The sequence below is a fragment of the Triturus cristatus genome, chromosome 9 (assembly GCF_964204655.1).
Source record: "Triturus cristatus chromosome 9, aTriCri1.1, whole genome shotgun sequence".
Classification (NCBI taxonomy): domain Eukaryota; kingdom Metazoa; phylum Chordata; class Amphibia; order Caudata; family Salamandridae; genus Triturus; species Triturus cristatus.
In genome coordinates, this window is record NC_140592.1 from 1,284,743,340 (window position 1) to 1,284,758,718 (window position 15,379).

The 15,379-nt window shown below is 55.4% G+C and overlaps 1 protein-coding gene across 1 annotated transcript in view; it reads left to right on the forward strand.

The window, feature by feature from the left end:
* TTC6 (tetratricopeptide repeat domain 6) overlaps positions 1–15,379 on the forward strand; it is a 1,112,931-nt gene that overhangs the window by 1,018,251 nt on the left and 79,301 nt on the right. The window contains exon 30 of the mRNA XM_085627931.1: positions 1,056–1,266. Coding sequence (XP_085484057.1) covers positions 1,056–1,266 — 211 coding nt within the window. The remainder of the gene's footprint in view (positions 1–1,055; positions 1,267–15,379) is intronic.

A 15,379-nucleotide genomic window follows, 5' to 3' on the forward strand; every position in this document is an offset into this window, starting at 1 on the left:
GGCTACTCTGCACAGCTACCACTTACAGAGCTTTGTAAAGTTGTCTAAGACCAATAAATCACCATAAGCGTTGTCTGGATTAGTGCAAGGTGCTCCACTTACATAAGTGTGCACCATATACTAAGCCAGTTCCCTACAGGGGTCAATAAAGGATCTGAGCGCGCAGTACTCGGACAGAGGGAATGAGTGTGTGCACCATGGTAGAGGGTCCTCTGAAAGTGTGCACCACAGTGGTGGGTCCTCTGGGTGCGCATTGGAGTTTGTGCACTGTGGTACTGGGTCATCTGGGTGTGCAGTGGAGTGTGTGCCGCGCAGTGGTGGATCCTATGAGTGTGCACTGGAGTGTGTGCACTGTGGTGGTGGGTCCCCTGAGTCTGCCCTGTGGCATGTTCATCATGGTGGTGGGTCTTCTGGGTGTGCACTAGAGTATGTGCACATTGGTAGTGAATCTACTGGGTGTGCTCTGTGGTGTGTACCCCAGAGTAGTGGGACTGCTGAGTGTGCATTGTGGTGTGTGCACTACGTTGGTGGGTCATCTGAGAGTGTGGATCATATTGGTGGGTCCTCTTGGTATGCACTATAGTTTGCACACAGTGGTGGTGGGTCCTCTGGGTTGCACTGGAGTGTGTGCACCATGGTGGTGGGTCCTTTGAGTGTGCACTGGAGTTTCTACACCATGGTGGTGGGCCCTCTGGCTATGCACCAGAGTGAGCAAACCATGGTGGTGGATCCTCTGAGTATGCACTGGGTCCTCTGGGCGTGTTCTATGGTGGTGGGTCCACAGGGCGGGTACTATGGTGGTGGGTCCTCTGAGTGTGTGTACCATGGGGGTGGATCCTCTGAGTATGCACTGGGTCCTTCGGGCATGTACGAGGGTGGTGGGTACTTCTGGCGTGTACTATGGTGGTGGATCCTCTGAGTGTGTGCACCATAGGGGTGTGCACTGGAGTGTGTGCACCAAAGTGGTGGACCCTCTGGGTGTACACTAAATGAATGGGCTGATGGTGGAACATGTGCTCTGAACTCACGCTTTCTATTGGTGTCTCTGTTCTTAGGCTCAGACAGTTCACTGAGGCTGTGGGTGTCTTTGACCAAGTGCTGAAGTTGGACCCTGTTTCTGCAGATGCTTATGTTGGGCGAGGAAGTTCATACATGGAATATGGGCACATGGAAGCCACAAAACAAGCCCAAAGGGACTTCCTGACTGCATTGCACCTCACCCCAAAGTGCCTGAAAGCTCGGATCAGCCTGGGCTACAACCTACAGGTAAATACAGTGTGTGTATAGTGTGAGCCTGAACCCGAGTGTGTGATTCTAGAGCACATGGATCCACAAGGGCGTGGTCCAAGACTGCGTGATCCCCACAGTGTGTCTCCACAAGGGTGTGATCCAACACTGCATGTCCACGAAGACATGATCCCCACAGTGTATCCTGACAAGGGTGTGATCCAACACTGCCTGTCCACAAGAGCATGATCCCCACAGTGCATCTCCACAAGGGTGTGATCCAACACTGCATGTCCACAAAGACATGATCCCCGCAGTGCATCTCCACAAGGGTGTGATCCAACACTGCCTGTCCACAAGAGAATGATCCCCACAGTGCAACTCCACAAGGGTGTGATCCAGCACGGCATGTCCACAAGAGCATGATCCCCACAGTGCATCTCCACAGGGGGGTGATCCAACACTGCATGTCCACAAGAGCATGATCCCCACAGTGCACCTCCACAAGGGTGTGATCCAACACTGCATGTCCACAAGAGCATGATCCCCACAGTGCATCTCCACAAGGGTGTGATCCAACACTGCCTGTCCACAAGAGTTTGATCCCCACAGTGCGTCTCCACAAGGGGGTGATCCAACACTGCGTGTCCACAAGAGCATGATCCCCACAGTGCATTTCCACAAGGGTTTGATCCAAAACTTCATGACCGCGAATACATGATGCCCACAGTGCATCTCCACAAGGATTTGATCCAACACTACATGTCCACGAAGACATGATCCCCACAGTGCATCTCCACAAGGGGGTGATACAACACTGCATGTCCACAAGAGCATGATCCCTACAGTGCATCTTCACAAGGGTGTGATCCAACACTACATGTCCACGAAGACATGATCGCCACAGTGCATCTCCACAAGGGTGTGATCCAGCACTGCATGTCCACAAGAGCATGATCCCCACAGTGCATCTTCACAAGGGTGTGATCCAACACTGCGTGTCTACAAGAGCATGATCCCCACAGTGCAACTCCACAAGGGTGTGCTCCAGCACTGCATGTCCACAAGAGCATGATCCCCACAGTGCATCTCCACAAGGGTGTGATCCAACACTGCATGTCTACAAGAGCATGATCCCCACAGTGCAACTCCACAAGGGTGTGATCCAACACTGCATGTCCACAAGAGCATGATCCCCACAGCATGTCTCCACGAGGGTGTGATCCAACACTGCATCTCCACAAGAGCATGATCCCCACAGAGTGTCTCCACGAGGGTGTGATCCAACACTGCATGTCCACAAGAAAATGATCCCCACAGTGCATCTCCACAAGGGTGTGATCCAACACTATGTGTCAACAGGGACATGATCTCAAAAGTGTGTCTGCAGAAGGGTGTGGTCCAACACTGCCTTTCAATGGAAGCATGATGCCCACAGTGCTTGTCCACGAAGACATGATCCCAACAGTGCGTCTGTAGAAGGGTGCCATCCAACAGTATTTGTCCAAGAGGGACATGATCCCAACAGTGCGTGCCCATTAGTGTGTGATCCCAAATAAATTATTGACCATGGTGCTTGAATTACAAAGTGCATCTGTGTACAAGGAAGTGAGCCCAACAGTGTATACTTAATAAACTCAAGGTGTATTGTGACAGCCCAGGGCTGTCCAATATTGGTTTAGGAGGCTGTTGTCCCCACAGTACTTGTCCGTGAGAGCATGATCACAACAGTGCATGTGTATAAGGGTGTCATCCAACAGTGTGTGTCAACACAGATGTGATCCCTACAGTGTGTGTCCACCCGGATGTGATCCCTACAGTGTGTATCCACACGGATGTGATCCCTGCAGTCCTTGTCCACTAGTGCGAGATCCCAGCAGTGCTTGTCCGTGAGGGTGTGATCCCATTAGCGCATGTGTATATGGGTGCCATCCAACAGTGTGTGTCCACAAGGGCTTAATCCCAATAGTGCGTGTCCACACGGATGTGATCCCTACAGTGTGTGTCCACACGGATCTGAGCTCTGCAGTGCTTGTCCACTAGTGCGAAATCCCAGCAGGGATTGTCCACTAGTGCGAGATCCCAGCAGTGCTTGTCCACTAGTGCGAGATCCCAGCAGTGCTTGTCCACTAGTGCGAGATCCCAGCTGTGATTGTCCAATAGTGCGAGATCCCAGCAGTGCTTGTCCACTAGTGCGAGATCCCAGCAGTGATTGTCCACTAGTGCGAGATCCCAGCAGTGCTTGTCCACTAGTACGAGATCCCATCAGTGCTTGTCCACTAGTGCGAGATCCAAGCTGTGATTGTCCAATAGTGCGAGATCCCAGCAGTGCTTGTCCACTAGTGCGAGATCCCAGCAGTGATTGTCCACTAGTGCGAGATCCCAGCAGTGCTTGTCCACTAGTACGAGATCCCATCAGTGCTTGTCCACTAGTGCGAGATCCCAGCAGTGCTTGTCCACTAGTTCAAGATCCCAGCAGTGCTTGTCCACTAATGTGAGATGCCAGCAGTGCTTGTCCGTGAGGGTGTGATCCCGATAGTGCATGTGTATAAGGGTGTCTTCCAACAGTGTGTGTCACAAGGGCTTAGTACCAATAGTGTGTGTTTACTAGGATGTGATACCAATAGTGTGTGTTCACTAGGATGTGATCCCTACATTGTGTGTTCACTAGGATGTGACCCAATAGTGTGTGTTCACTAGGATGTGATCCCTGCATTGTGTGTTCACTAGGATGTGATCACTACAGTGCTGTCCAACACTGTTCAATAACAGCCAACAGCTTTTCCTGATATCCTCATAAGGTAAATGTACGTACTATTAGTTCAAAGGAAATCATTGACATTATTCATCAGTTATTCTGACAACGTGTCACTGCTGAATCAAGAGTAGAGAGTTCCAGTCTAAGCTGTGTCTGGGAATCTTCCTCCTTTTCTTTTTTGTTTTTTTTGTTTTATAACGCACAAACTCGACCTGAAGATATCAGGTATCAGACATTGTTTTGTTACAGGTGGAAACATTCATTTTTGTTAGGCACGGGGAGATTAAGTGATTTGCCCAATATCACAGGATGTTGAGCGTCATTGCTGAGACTCGAACCCAGTTCCCCAGCTTTGAGGTTGACCGCTCTAGCTGTGAGGCTACATCCTCTCCTTTCTGAGTCAGAGCAAGAGTCCATTCCAGACTCTGTACTAACTGGCCTTACCAAACAATTAAACCTGCTGGCTAGTAATGCTCGAGGTCTCACCAGCCTCTGATGCGGTCAACCATCACAACCCTTCAACACTGTGAAAGAAAGAGGGAGCCTGGAAGGGTCCAGTGACACCCCTGCAAAACTATGAATGAAAGAGGGAGCCTGGAAGTGCCCCGTGACACCCCTTCAAAACTATGAATGAAAGCTGGAGCCTGGAAAGGCCCCGTGACACCCCTTTCAAAACTATGAATGCAAGAGGGAGCCTGGAAGGGCCCCGTGACACCCCTGCAAAACTATGAATGAAAGAGGGAGCCTGTAAGGCCCCGTGAAACCCCTTTCAAAACTATGAATGAAAGCTGGAGCCTGGAAAGGCCCCGTGACACCCCTTCAAAACTATGAATGAAAGAGGGAGCTTGAAAGGGCCCCATGACACCCCTTCAAAAATATGAATGAAAGCTGGAGCCGGGAAGGGTTCCGTGACACCCCTTCAAAACTATGAATGAGAGAGGGAGCTTGAAAGGGCCCCGTGACACCCCTTCAAAACTATGAATGAAAGCTGGAGCATGGAAGGGTCCCTTGACACCCCTTCAAAACTATGAATGAAAGAGGGAGCCTGGAAGAGCCCCGTGACAGCCCTTCAAAACTATGATCTAAATGGGGAGCTTGTAAGGGCCCGTGACACCCCTTCAACACTATGAATGAAAGAGGGAGCCTGGAAGGGCCCCGTGACACCCCTTCAAAACTATGAATAAAAGAGGGAGCCTGGAAGGGCCCCGTGACACCCCTTCAAAACTATGAATGAAAGAGGGAGCTTGAAAGGGCCCCGTGACACCCCTTCAAAACTATGAATGAAAGAGGGAGCCTGGAAGGGCCCCGTGACACCCCTTCAAAACTATGAATGAAAGCTGGAGCATGGAAGGGCCCCGTGACACCCCTTCAAAACTATGAATAAAAGAGGGAGCTTGTAAGGGCCCGTGACACCCCTTCAACACTGTGAATAAAAGATGGAGCCTGGAAGGGCCCCGTGACACCCCTTCAAAACTATGGATGAAAGAGGGAGCTTGTAAGGGCCCCGTGACACCCCTTAAAATCTATGAATGAAAGAGGAAGCATAGAACGGCCCCGTGACACCCCTTCAAAACTATGAATGAAAGAGGGAGCCTGGAAGGGCCCCGTGACACCACTTCAAAACTATGAATGCAAGAGGGAGCCTGGAAGGGCCCCGTGGCAACCCTTCCTCACTGTGAATGAAAGAGGGAGCCTCGAAGGGCCCTGTGACACCCCTTCATCACTGTGAATGAAATAAGGACCCTGGAAGGGCCCAGTGACACCCCTTCAAAACTATGAATGTAATAAGGAGCCTGGAAGGGCCCAGTGACACCCCTTCAACACTGTGAATGAAAGAGGGAGCTTGTAAGGGCCCTGTGACACACCTTCAAAACTATGATCTAAATGGGGAGCTTGTAAGGGCCCCATGACACCCCTTCAACACTATGAATGAAAGAGGGAGCCTCGAAGGTCCCGTGACACCCCTTCAAAACTATGATCTAAATGGGGAGCTTGTAAGTGCCCCATGACACCCCTTCAACACTGTGAATGAAAGAGGGAGCCTCGAAGGTCCCGTGACACCCCTTCAAAACTATGAATGAAAGAGGGAGCTTGTAAGGGCCCCGTGACATCCCTTCAAAACTATGAATGAAAGAGGGAGCTTGTAAGGGCCCTGTGACACCCCTTCAAAACTATGAATGAAAGAGGGAGCCTGGAAGGGCCCCGTGACACCCCTTCAAAACTATGAATGAAAGCTGGAGCATGGAAGGGCCCCGTGACACCCCTTCAAAACTATGAATAAAAGAGGGAGCTTGTAAGGGCCCGTGACACCCCTTCAAAACTATGGATGAAAGAGGGAGCTTGTAAGGGCCCCGTGACACCCCTTAAAAACTATGAATGAAAGAGGAAGCATAGAACGGCCCCGTGACACCCCTTCAAAACTATGAATGAAAGAGGGAGCCTGGAAGGGCCCCATGACACCCCTTCAAAACTATGAATGAAAGAGGGAGCTTGTAAGGGCCCCGTGACACCCCTTCAAAACTATGAATGCAAGAGGGAGCCTGGAAGGGCCCCGTGGCAACCCTTCCTCACTGTGAATGAAAGAGGGAGCCTCGAAGGGCCCTGTGACACCCCTTCATCACTGTGAATGAAATAAGGACCCTGGAAGGGCCCAGTGACACCCCTTCAAAACTATGAATGTAATAAGGAGCCTGGAAGGGCCCAGTGACACCCCTTCAACACTGTGAATGAAAGAGGGAGCTTATAAGGGCCCTGTGACACACCTTCAAAACTATGATCTAAATGGGGAGCTTGTAAGGGCCCCATGACACCCCTTCAACACTATGAATGACAGAGGGAGCCTCGAAGGTCCCGTGACACCCCTTCAAAACTATGATCTAAATGGGGAGCTTGTAAGTGCCCCATGACACCCCTTCAACACTGTGAATGAAAGAGGGAGCCTCGAAGGTCCCGTGACACCCCTTCAAAACTATGAATGAAAGAGGGAGCTTGTAAGGGCCCCGTGACATCCCTTCAAAACTATGAATGAAAGAGGGAGCTTGTAAGGGCCCTGTGACATCCCTTCAAAACTATGAATGAAAGAGGGAGCTTGTAAGGGCCCCGTGACATCCCTTCAAAACTATGAATGAAAGAGGGAGCTTGTAAGGGCCCTGTGACATCCCTTCAAAACTATGAATGAAAGAGGGAGAATAGAACGGCCCCGTGACACCCCTTCAAAACTATGAATGCAAGAGGGAGCCTGGAAGGGCCCCGTGGCAACCCTTCCTCACTGTGAATGAAAGAGGGAGCCTCGAAGGGCCCTGTGACACCCCTTCATCACTGTGAATGAAATAAGGACCCTGGAAGGGCCCAGTGACACCCCTTCAAAACTATGAATGTAATAAGGAGCCTGGAAGGGCCCAGTGACACCCCTTCAACACTGTGAATGAAAGAGGGAGCTTGTAAGGGCCCTGTGACACACCTTCAAAACTATGATCTAAATGGGGAGCTTGTAAGGGCCCCATGACACCCCTTCAACACTATGAATGAAAGAGGGAGCCTCGAAGGTCCCGTGACACCCCTTCAAAACTATGATCTAAATGGGGAGCTTGTAAGTGCCCCATGACACCCCTTCAACACTGTGAATGAAAGAGGGAGCCTCGAAGGTCCCGTGACACCCCTTCAAAACTATGAATGAAAGAGGGAGCTTGTAAGGGCCCCGTGACATCCCTTCAAAACTATGAATGAAAGAGGGAGCTTGTAAGGGCCCTGTGACACCCCTTCAAAACTATGAATGAAAGAGGGAGCCTGGAAGGGCCCCGTGACACCCCTTCAAAACTATGAATGAAAGCTGGAGCATGGAAGGGCCCCGTGACACCCCTTCAAAACTATGAATAAAAGAGGGAGCTTGTAAGGGCCCGTGACACCCCTTCAAAACTATGGATGAAAGAGGGAGCTTGTAAGGGCCCCGTGACACCCCTTAAAAACTATGAATGAAAGAGGAAGCATAGAACGGCCCCGTGACACCCCTTCAAAACTATGAATGAAAGAGGGAGCCTGGAAGGGCCCCATGACACCCCTTCAAAACTATGAATGAAAGAGGGAGCTTGTAAGGGCCCCGTGACACCCCTTCAAAACTATGAATGCAAGAGGGAGCCTGGAAGGGCCCCGTGGCAACCCTTCCTCACTGTGAATGAAAGAGGGAGCCTCGAAGGGCCCTGTGACACCCCTTCATCACTGTGAATGAAATAAGGACCCTGGAAGGGCCCAGTGACACCCCTTCAAAACTATGAATGTAATAAGGAGCCTGGAAGGGCCCAGTGACACCCCTTCAACACTGTGAATGAAAGAGGGAGCTTATAAGGGCCCTGTGACACACCTTCAAAACTATGATCTAAATGGGGAGCTTGTAAGGGCCCCATGACACCCCTTCAACACTATGAATGACAGAGGGAGCCTCGAAGGTCCCGTGACACCCCTTCAAAACTATGATCTAAATGGGGAGCTTGTAAGTGCCCCATGACACCCCTTCAACACTGTGAATGAAAGAGGGAGCCTCGAAGGTCCCGTGACACCCCTTCAAAACTATGAATGAAAGAGGGAGCTTGTAAGGGCCCCGTGACATCCCTTCAAAACTATGAATGAAAGAGGGAGCTTGTAAGGGCCCTGTGACATCCCTTGTTAGAAAAGGTAGACGGACCGGGAGGGCCGGCCGGGGTCAGGGGGAGAGGTCTCCGGGGAGAGCCGTCTCCAGCGATCGTACAGACAAGTAACTTCCCCCCCACAGACAGATATCACACACGGATAAGGTTCAGTGTTCTTTATAGGTACTTAGTTACGATACGGTAGAATGGTACAAGGAGGTCTGGACGCAGGGGTCCCCTCGATTAGAGTCTCGTAAGGTAGGGAAGGGGGTAGCGGGTCAGTCTATTTACCAATCAGGTAGTTCGGATGAGATGATGATGAGCTCACAATCCTCGAGCTTGGTGGTTAGGTGGTACGGTCCGCGGCAGCGCCAGCAGGTCCCGGTAAGGATGGTTGATACAACGGGCCGCGGCAGCGCCAGCAGGTCCCCGGAAGATGTACGGTCCGCGGCAGCGCCAGCAGGTCCCGGTGAGGATGGTCGTTACAACGGGCCGCGGCAGCGCCAGCAGGTCCCAGGAAGATGACGGTCCGCGGCAGCGCCAGCAGGTCCCGGTGAGGATGGTCGTTACAACGGGCCGCGGCAGCGCCAGCAGGTCCCAGGAAGATGAAGGTTGCAGAAGGCCGCGGCAGCGCCAGCAGGCAGGACGATGGTTCACAAGAGCGGGCTACGGCAGCGCCAGTAGACCGTCAGGGTTGAGTTCACTCGGTGTCTCTCGACTCCAGGATACAACTGCCTTCCTGCTCCGGAGCTGTCTCAGTTATAGGGCTGGTGCCCTTTGATGTCCGGACCCTCGCACTTGGAGGTCGGAGGGTCCGGGATGAAGGTGTCCAGACACCCAGCAGGGGGTGGAGCCAGCGCCTGGGGGAGCTGGAGGCGATCGGCACCTGGCGGGGGGAAGAGCTCTTGACGCTTCGTTCTCCCATTGACCTGCCAAGTGGTCCGCTCACCTCCTGGGTGGATGGTGGTGCCGGGATGTCGGGGCCGGCCAGGCCCGGGGTTAGGGTCGAGGTGAGGCCACGCGGCCGCGTGGTGCAGGGCCCAAGATGGCGGCTTGACTCGGCCGGGGAAGCCGGTGGGGCTGGACCCCGTGATGAGTAGGGGTCCGAGGGCAGAGGGTCCGTCGGGAGACGGAGTACAGGGGCTTGTCATGGGGGTATGCCTGGTGGGCCGGAGCTCGGGCCCTGTCGTGCGGGGAGGGAGCAAGCCCTCTGTGTGGCCTGTCCAACATGCGTCCCCCCCAGCTGAAGGCGGGGAGAGTCACCCATCTCCTTGGGGACTCTCTTCGTCGAGGCGGAAAAAGCGGGACAGGCCATCCGCGTTGGCGTGGTCTTGGCCTGGCCGGTGCTCCACAGTGAAGTCCATTCCCTGCAGGGAAATGGACCAGCGCAAGAGTTTTGGGTTCTCCCCCCGCATCTGCATCAGCCATTGCAGGGGTCGATGGTCGGTTTGTACCCGGAAGTGGGTACCGAAGAGATAGGGTCGGAGCTTTTTGAGGGCCCACACTACTGCAAATGCCTCCCTCTCGATTGTGCTCCAACGCTGTTCTCGGGCCAGGAGACGTCGACTGATGAAGGCCACCGGCTGATCATGACCTTCGGGGTTCAGCTGAGAGAGGACGGCCCCGATGCCGTGGTCGGAGGCGTCGGTCTGCACCACAAATTCCCGACTGTAATCGGGGGCCTGGAGCACCGGGGCGGTGCACAGGGCGGCCTTCAGCTCCTCGAAGGCCGCTTGACAATCAGGAGTCCAGTGGACCCGCTTCGGTTGATTCTTGGATGTGAGTCCCGTGAGGGGCCCCACGATGCTGCCGTAGTCCTTCACGAACCGCCGGTAGTAGCCGGTGAGCCCCAAGAAGGCTCGGACCTCGGTCTGGGTGACGGGGGGCTGCCAGGACTGGATGGCAGCAATCTTAAGTTGTAGTGGGGCCACCAGCCCGCTTCCCACTTGGTGCCCAAGGTAGGTCACAGACCCTTGGCCAATTTGGCACTTGCCGGCCTTAATGGTGAGGCCGGCCCGCTGGAGGGCTTGGAGGACCTCTTGGAGGTGACGGAGGTGGTCGGACCAGTGGCGGCTGTATACAGCGATATCGTCCAGGTAGGCAGCGCTGAATTCTTCGAGCCCTGCCAAGACCTGGTTCACAAGACGTTGGAATGTGGCGGGGGCATTCTTCATGCCAAAGGGCATGACCTTAAATTGATAGTGGCCGTCGGGGGTGGAGAAGGCTGACCGTTCCTGAGCCCTGGGTGTGAGGCCGATCTGCCAGTAGCCCGCCGTTAGGTCGAAGATACTAAGGTAGCGGGCGGCCCCCAGCCGGTCGATCAGCTCGTCTGCTCGGGGGATGGGATGAGCGTCGGTCCGGGTGACAGCGTTCAAGCCCCGGTAGTCGACGCAGAATCTCAGTTCAGGGGCGGTGCCGGGGGCAGCGGCCTTGGGAACCAATACAACCGGGCTGGCCCAGGGACTGTCCGAGGGCTCGATGACCCCGATCGTGAGCATCTTGGCCACTTCCTCCTGTATGCAGGCCCGTACCCGATCTGGTACGCGGTAGGCCCGGTGCCGGACAGGGGGACTGTCCCCGGTGTCTACGTCGTGCAAACACCAAGGGGTGACCCCGGGGGTGAGGGAGAACAGGGCAGCGAACTGCAGCAGGAGGTCCCGGCAGTCCTGGCGTTGCTCCGCAGTGAGGGCGTCAGAGAGCCGGACCCCATCCACGGAGCCGTCCTTCTCCTGAGTCTTTAAGAGATCCGGGAGGGGCTCGGAGTCTTCTTCTGTACCACTGTCTGTCGCCATCAGGAGGCTTAGTTCGGAGCGCACAAAGTGTGGTTGGAGCCGGTTGGTGTGGAGGACCCGCAGGGGGTTCCGGGTGGACCCCATGTCGATGAGGTAAGTGACGGGGCTTTTACGCTCGACCACTTTGAAGGGCCCCGTCCACTTGTCCTGCAGGGCACATGGCTCGGTGGGGGACATCACCCATACTTGCTGCCCAGGCTCGAATTCAACGGAGGAGGCATTGTGGTCATACCACCTCTTCATGTCCTCCTGACTGGCCTCGAGGTTCGCCTTGGCCATCTCCCTGAAGCGCCGGGTCTGGTTTCGTAGGGCCAGGATGTATTTGAAGACGTCGGGAGGGGTCGTTAAGGGGGCCATCTCCCAACATTCCTTGACTAGGCTGAGGGGCCCTCGCACAGGGTGCCCGTACAAGAGTTCGAAAGGGCTAAAGCCGAGGGACTTCTGGGGGACTTCTCGGTAGGCGAAGAGGAGGCACGGGAGCAGCACATCCCACTGGCGACGGAGAGGCTCTTCCAATCCCCCAATCATCCCCTTGAGAGTGCGGTTAAAACGCTCTACTAGTCCGTTCCCTTGGGGGTGATAGGGGGTCGTGAATCTGTAGGTGACCCCGCATTGTTGCCAGAGGGACTTCATGTATTTAGATATGAAATTCGTACCTCGGTCGCTGACGACTTCTCGGGGGAAGCCTACCCTGGAGAAGATCCCCATCAGGGCCCGGCCAACCACCGGAGCTGTCACTGTCCGTAGGGGCACCGCCTCGGGGTAGCGGGTGGCATGGTCCACTAGTACCAAGATGAACCTGTGTCCTTGTGCCGTGCGGGGGTCCAGAGGCCCCACAATGTCTATCCCCACCCTCTCGAACGGGGTGGTGACCACAGGGAAGGGTTGCAGAGGGGCCTTCAGCTTCCGACCACTCTTCCCGCTGGCTTGGCACGTGGGGCAAGATCGGCAGTGGTTCAGGACGTCATTCCTCATTTTTGGCCAGAAAAAGTGGGTCACCAGGCGACTGTATGTTTTGTCCTGGCCCAGGTGTCCAGCCAGGGGGACATCGTGGGCCAGGTTGAGCAGAAAGTCTCGGAAGCGGAGCGGTACCACCAGAACTCGACCGGCCCCCAGCTCGGCGATTCTTTGCTCGCTGTAGAGCAGGTCGTTGTCCCAGTAGACCCAGTGGGTTCCGGTGGTGTCCCCTGCGTTTTGGGTATCGGCTTGTTGGCGGAGTCCCTCGAGGGAGGGACAGGTCTTTTGTTCCTGGCGGAACTGTTCTTGGGTGGGCCCCCCCCCTTCTTGCCGCCACTGAGCCAGATCCGGAAGGTCCTGGTGTTGCGCGTCTGCTTCGCTAGTCGGGTCCGGGAGGTCGGACTCGCCGTTGTCCTCGACGGGGGCAACCGGGGGCGGAGGTGCTGGCCATTCGGTTTCTTCTGATCGGGGGGTGGCACGGGCGGCCATGGATCGGGTGGTTATGCAGGCCCAGTCCGGGAGGCCCAGCATCCCCAGGTGCTCTCTTTTCTCGACGGTGGCCCACGGGGAACTCTCGAGGTCATTCCCCAGGAGGCAGTCCACGGGGGCATCGTCCCGGACCGTCACCTTCAGTAGGCCGGAGACCCCTCCCCATTCAAACGGGACGCAGGCCATCTTACACATACTCTCAGAGTTATCTGCCGAGCGGACGGGGCAGAGAATGTTCGGCAGGATCTGCTCGGGCTTCACCAGATGACAGCGGACGGCCGTCACGCTGGCGCCGGTGTCACGCAGGGCCTCGGCTCTCTGTCCATTAATGGTCACCCACTGACCGTATTTTCTGGTGTTGGCGGGTAGGGGAGCCCGCGGAACCATGTCTCTTCCCCCTAGGCATGCCAGGACCATGGCGGCCGGTTCCCACCCTTGCTGGGCCGGATCGTACTCTTCGGGTCCCTCCGATGATTGCTCTTCCCCTAGGGCAGCGGCCGCTACCTGGCGGGGCTTGGGTGTTTGATTTAGCGGGCAGTTCGGGTCATTGGCGTAGTGGCCTAGTCGCTGGCACCGGTGGCACGTGACGTTGGCTCGGTACCCAGGCCGCAACGGGGGGTTGCCCCGGCCGGCCGGAGGCGGGGTGCTGGCCACGGGTGTTGCTGGTAAGGCGTCTCTCCCTCGCCCCTGGCCCCCTCCTCCTCCCCGAGGACGGTGCTGGCCTTGGTTGCCTCTGTTCTGGTCGTGGGGCCCTCTCCGGCCCACTCGGGTGCTTTCCCACCGGTCAGCTTCGGCGGCGAGCTGCCGGGGGTCGGTCAGCTTACTGTCGAGTAAGTGCTGCCTGAGCTCGACGAAACAGTTGTTTGACAGGTGCTCCCATACCATGAGGTTGAAGAGTTGTTCGTAAGTGGTGACCTGACTTCCCTTGATCCAACCTTCGAATGCCCGGCTGAAATAGTTCACGTATTCTACCCAAGTTGTACCTGGGATCCTGGTGCAATCTCTGAACCTCTGGCGGTACATCTCGGGCGTGAGGCCGTAGCGGGTGAGGAGGGCAGCCTTCATGTGGTCGTAGGACGACATTTGGTGATCGGGGAGCTGCAGCAGGGCATCGCGACCCTCGTTGATAAATCTCCCCCAAAGTCCGGCTCCCCAATCACTCCGGTCGATTCGGTGGGAGGTCATTGCGATCTCATAGGCTTTAAACCATTGTTGTATGTCGTCTTCTCGGACATATTCGCGGACAACGTCCTTGGGGATGTGAACTTTTTTCTCACTTGGCCCCGGGGTGTGTGGTCGCTCCGGCACCCCCAGTTCCTTATTCTGTTTGCGCAGTTCTATTTCCGCTAGTCGGCGCTCGTGCTCGAGCGTTATTTTTTTCTCTTCCAGCTCTCTCTGTCTCTGCTTTTCTTCTCGTTCCTCTCGAAGCCGCATATGCTCGAGGTTGAGTTTCTGTTCAGCTAACTTGAGTTCCCCATCCATCTTGAGTCGTGCCATCTCCAACTCGTGTAATCTGACTCTGTCTCTTTCTCGGATCTCCTCTTGCGGGAGGCCCGTTCCCCGTTCCTCGGGAGCCGTGGCGTTCCCCTCTGGTGTGATGCTGGTTTGGTCTGGTGTGACGCTGCTTTGGTCGGAGGGGCCTGTGACCCCCGTTTCTGTCCATGACTCCAGAGCGCGCTTTAGGTCATCCTTGGTACTCAGGCCGGTGGTAGCAATGCCAAGTTCTATGCAAAATTGTCTCAGTTCGCGGTGGTTGTATTCTTCTAATTTCTCCATTTGGAATTTCTCGGTGGAGCTGCTATCTTTGGTCGACATCGTGTTGTTGTCGTGGGGTGAGCTACTCTCTGTACGATTACGCGTTGATTCGGATCGCGCCGCTGGCCACCAATGTTAGAAAAGGTAGACGGACCGGGAGGGCCGGCCGGGGTCAGGGGGAGAGGTCTCCGGGGAGAGCCGTCTCCAGCGATCGTACAGACAAGTAACTTCCCCCCCACAGACAGATATCACACACGGATAAGGTTCAGTGTTCTTTATAGGTACTTAGTTACGATACGGTAGAATGGTACAAGGAGGTCTGGACGCAGGGGTCCCCTCGATTAGAGTCTCGTAAGGTAGGGAAGGGGGTAGCGGGTCAGTCTATTTACCAATCAGGTAGTTCGGATGAGATGATGATGAGCTCACAATCCTCGAGCTTGGTGGTTAGGTGGTACGGTCCGCGGCAGCGCCAGCAGGTCCCGGTAAGGATGGTTGATACAACGGGCCGCGGCAGCGCCAGCAGGTCCCCGGAAGATGTACGGTCCGCGGCAGCGCCAGCAGGTCCCGGTGAGGATGGTCGTTACAACGGGCCGCGGCAGCGCCAGCAGGTCCCAGGAAGATGACGGTCCGCGGCAGCGCCAGCAGGTCCCGGTGAGGATGGTCGTTACAACGGGCCGCGGCAGCGCCAGCAGGTCCCAGGAAGATGAAGGTTGCAGAAGGCCGCGGCAGCGCCAGCAGGCAGGACGATGGTTCACAAGAGCGGGCTACGGCAGCGCCAG